Genomic DNA, 4,385 nt, shown 5'->3' on the forward strand with positions numbered 1-4,385 from the left:
TACCATGGAGCCTTAGATTTCATCTGAAATACTCACACCTTCAATAGTTCACATAATTCACTCAAAGGGTTTTCTCTCTTTTTTTTGCCGTATACTCCTTCATGGCATTTTTAAAAACAATTTTATGAACATAAATATAAATAAAAGTCCACACAAAAGTGTTCAAGCTTCCTGATTGTCTTTTACATCTTAAAATTTTTTTAGTTTATTTCAGAGGTTCTTCTTAATCCCTGTCATAAGGAATGAATCGACAGCAGAAACAGTGCTTTGTTCTCAATATGAATTCCGAAAATTTTTAATTGTTAGTTTGAGGCTACTTTAAATAGTTTTTTAAGATAACTTGGCTGCTCAAAATTGAAGCTTTTTGCACATTCGTTTCCACAAGAAGGAGCTGAACTTTTTCTCGCATCTTGTGTTCTTGACAGCTTCCGTCTTCGGAAATGTTAATGCAATATCGTATTGCATTGGATTTCTTCATACTTGAAAAAGTAAATAATTCAAATACGCGTTTTTATTTGACCCGAAACAGAAAGTATCTTCCATCAACGCGCATTCAAGCAATAACCAAAGAACCCCTAGACATGCAGAGCCTCGTGCTTCTTGAACCTGAGATCAATTCGGAAGCCAAGTGTCCCAGCTCTTCTGTTACTCTGAATGAAGACTATTAACAGCTGGGGAGTACTCGCCTCTTTCTCTTCCTCCTCCTAATTATTTTCCTTTTCGTCCTGTTCTCTTTCCTCTTGTTCTTTCAATTTCCTCAGGAACAACGCGGTGGAACCTGACAGTCAGAACAATGTGCGTTGTACAAATCACGTTCCACTACCTCGAGTCTCGAGAGTCTAAGGCAGGATGCTATTGTAATTTTCGTTATGGCATGATTACACCACTTTAAATTTTGCGGCCTTAGCCAAGACCACCGTACGTTTGATTACCCTCCTTTAATTATCAAGAGCTGAAATGCCTTCGCAGCCGTGTTTCTACCTACAGTAATGATCAGGCAAAGAGGGCAATGATTATGGAGAAATGATGCGCAGTTTGTGAGCGGAGATAAGATAAGCGAATTACCTGGTCTGGAGATGCATGTGCACACACACGCCTACTTACCGAGCCCTATCAGTTAGTTCATCGATAAGGAGGGCAGGAATAAAAGAGCGTCAGTACAAACACAAACTTCACAGGGACGCGCAAAGAGGTTAGTTGCTTAGCTTAACAAGCAGTTGTTTGTTTTATACAGAATTGTACGAGTCTTTTCCGAAGTTATATGCGGGTTGGAAGTCTGGTTTTCGAGTTGAACTTAAAAAATCGAAACAGAGGTCAAAGTGGGATATTTGTAACCTATTGAAGAACACCTAAGCGTTTAACCACAACGTTTCAATAGTGAAAACCGGTTCATTTATTCAGGTTATGCGAAAGCTAACAATTATCAATCACAAAATATGTTGTAAATCTGATCAATAGAACAGAAAATAAAATTCGCCCTTTTTCTTCAGGGACCTCCGTACGTCTTCAGTAGTGAGAGTGATCGTTGTCTCCAAGTCGTCTGCAACGCTAGTTAAACTGATGGTCAATCAATCTTAAGTTTTCATGGTCTTCGTCCAAAGAAGACAACTGCACTGAGGTAGGGAGAATTTGCTTCCACTTTTGTAACACGCTGTTCCTTGGAGAGAGAGAGAGAGAGAGAGAGAGAGAGAGAGAGAACTTGTATATTACTTGTTGGGCGATATCGATAATGAGCAAGATTATTTATTTTTTAATGATTACAAGTACTTGATAAAGATCAATTGTTTCCCATCGGATGAGTTAATGATCAGACGCAATACTTAGTGGTGAGCAAAATTAGTCTGTGAGCGACATTGCTCTTCGTCCCAGTCCAAAATGGAATTAATACCCGAGTATGAAGTGGGAATATTCACTGCTGCTTACAGGTAAATCAGCCAATGTATTCCCGTATTCTTTCAATCAAACACCCGTTCGTGTATGCATTTTAATGTTCCCTAATTCAACTCCCTAACATTGTATTTCTGCAATCTTTACTTCAATCTCCTAACGTTTGAGTCTCGATATTTCCTAAATTCTTGAATACCACTTTTCTTCCAGGATATATTATTTTTTTATTTTTGTTTTTGAACTTTCCTGAGTAAGCACAACTCGCTGATTCATTGAAAGTCCACAACGTACATAATGCACGTCATGAAATTACTCAGATTAACATTAGTAGAATGCTCTAAAAAAATGACACAAGAATAAAAATACTGATTGCGAGTTTGTGTCTGTGTGTGTGTGTGTTTTCTTTTTTTTTTTTACTTGGTAGAAAAAGTAATCTCTGATTCCAAGAACGAACTGACTGTCTGATAAGTGGATTAGCACTTTAGAAGCAATTTACTGCAGGCAATGTGTGCCTGAAGATACGTAACACTACAGTAAATAGCCATAATTAAATCCCTCTTCGTACACGTTTTACAAGACCATTTTAAGCTGTTAATTTGTGAGACGAGGCCTTATAATTTGTCTGATTCCTTAAAAAACGACCGTGCGAACAAAATTAAACAGACGTCACGCAACCACGATCTTTGACATCGAAAGCTAATGCTACCTTGCCAAATAACTTCGTGCCAATTAGTCAGCAATTTCTCTACTTTATTTGGAAAACTGAATACAATAATAATAGTTAGACGGTGTCACACGATCACGAATATCCTCGACTTCGATTTGATCGGCAATATTGGCTATTAGTGTCAAATTTGGAGGCAAGGCGCAAAACTTCGCCAAGATAACATTCTCGTGCCACACCACCATGACATAAAGCAGTGATAAAATATGTTATAAAATGATGCGCAATTTGAGGTGTAATGCTTTGCAATTGCACGCACAGCCCTTCGAGTCATGGGGTCTACCCGTTATCAGTCGTTTCTTGAAGCTGTAATATATTTAGATTTCACTTAAACTTTCAGCAAGCTTAAGATGGTGAAGCCATTTTTGCAAGAGCCACTTTGTCATTCACTATCATGTTCTTGCAAAACATAAAAATCCGATATTTTCTTCTCTGCTTCCATAGTTATTTGATTATTCTCTGGACGACGCTTACCACGACCAAGAATATAAATTAGAGGATCCACACGGCCCCTTATTGGGCTGAACTAGACACTAGCACTAATTGTTCATGCACACTGCCATCATAAGTGTGTTTGTGTGTAGGGAGAAGAAGAAAGAAGATGAAGAGAGAGAGAGAGAGAGAGAGAGAGAGAGAGAGAGAGAGAGAGAGAGACTTTAGGGATGTCTGGGCAAAGAGGCGCCTACGAAAATGGATGCACAGTCACTAAAGCAATGAATTCTAGAAATGTTTCTAACTAAAGACCTGTATCTTCTTTACTTACATACACACATACAGTACATACACATGCATGCAATGCATACATATATACACATACAAACCATACACACATTATATAAGGGTGTAAGCTACAGAACTGGATGTAAACTGTCTAATCAGACCACTCCAAATATAAGAGATCATATAAAAATATAAAATTGATATTAATTATAAAGATTTTTCTATAATAGGACAAGCCATAATGAAAATGACCTCAATATATTGAATCTATTAATATAAAAGACAAGTCCCAACACTAAATACTCAAACCACCTCTGTTCAATTGTTCATTGCTTAACCTTTTGTTTATGTTTTCTTCTCTCGTCCTTTCTTGCTCTTCCTGTGTTCTTTGGTTCTAATCTTGTTACTGCTACAGTTTAGAGGTATGTCTGTGCCTATTCCCTCCGTTTTTATTTTGTTTTATAATTTATACATCGATGTTTTAATGTGATTTTTGTAGAAGTTTTTAATCATTGCAGCCTTGAAAATGCGACTATAGCAATTGTCGTGAAACGTCGGCATAATAAACGTATTGTAATAATGGTATATATATATACACACACACAATCTAGAGGACAGACTGATGGAATAACCCCCATGAAAAAAGTATAAAAATCGCCTAATTTTGAAAGACTCGACTGACCCGCCTCTTCAGCGATGGACGATTGTGGGATTCCAGAAAAACTGAGGCCGAGACAGAATTCTACGGCTTGGCAGTTGAGAGAAAGGAACATTCACCGGACTGAGCAATCTAAGAATGGCTGACTTCTACCAGTGTGGAGACCCTTCAGACGGTGGAAGGACTTGCCTGGAGTCTGCCTAGGATATTGACAGTCTACAGAAAAGTTGACCGAAGATGATGCATAACAGTGGCATGGAGGGTTCGTGTGCGACAGGATTGGGTCACATTGATGTCTTTTCTGACGTTATGACAACTGAAATTTTACAGTGAAGATTGTCCCTCCTATTTCTCTGAATTAACACACGCCAGGTCACCATTCTAGGATTACTCTGT

The 4,385-nt window shown here is 38.1% G+C and overlaps 1 protein-coding gene across 2 annotated transcripts in view; it reads left to right on the forward strand.

Moving 5' to 3' along the window:
• The first annotated feature begins 1,086 nt into the window (after positions 1 to 1,086).
• The window catches only part of l(1)G0469 (lethal (1) G0469), a 128,920-nt gene continuing 125,621 nt past the window's right edge, over positions 1,087 to 4,385 (forward strand). The window contains exons 1-2 of one of the 2 annotated variants that reach the window (XM_067123120.1): positions 1,087 to 1,192; positions 1,491 to 1,618. Coding sequence is in view for 1 of the 2 variants with exons in the window: in XM_067123118.1 (XP_066979219.1) it covers positions 1,876 to 1,925 (50 nt within the window). In the remaining variant the exon portion in view is untranslated. Of the gene's footprint in view, positions 1,193 to 1,490; positions 1,619 to 1,799; positions 1,926 to 4,385 lie in introns of those variants that run through there. The other variant, XM_067123118.1, reaches the window with a different exon arrangement.

Source organism: Macrobrachium rosenbergii, chromosome 21 (genome assembly GCF_040412425.1).
Source record: "Macrobrachium rosenbergii isolate ZJJX-2024 chromosome 21, ASM4041242v1, whole genome shotgun sequence".
Taxonomy (NCBI): Eukaryota; Metazoa; Arthropoda; class Malacostraca; order Decapoda; family Palaemonidae; genus Macrobrachium; species Macrobrachium rosenbergii.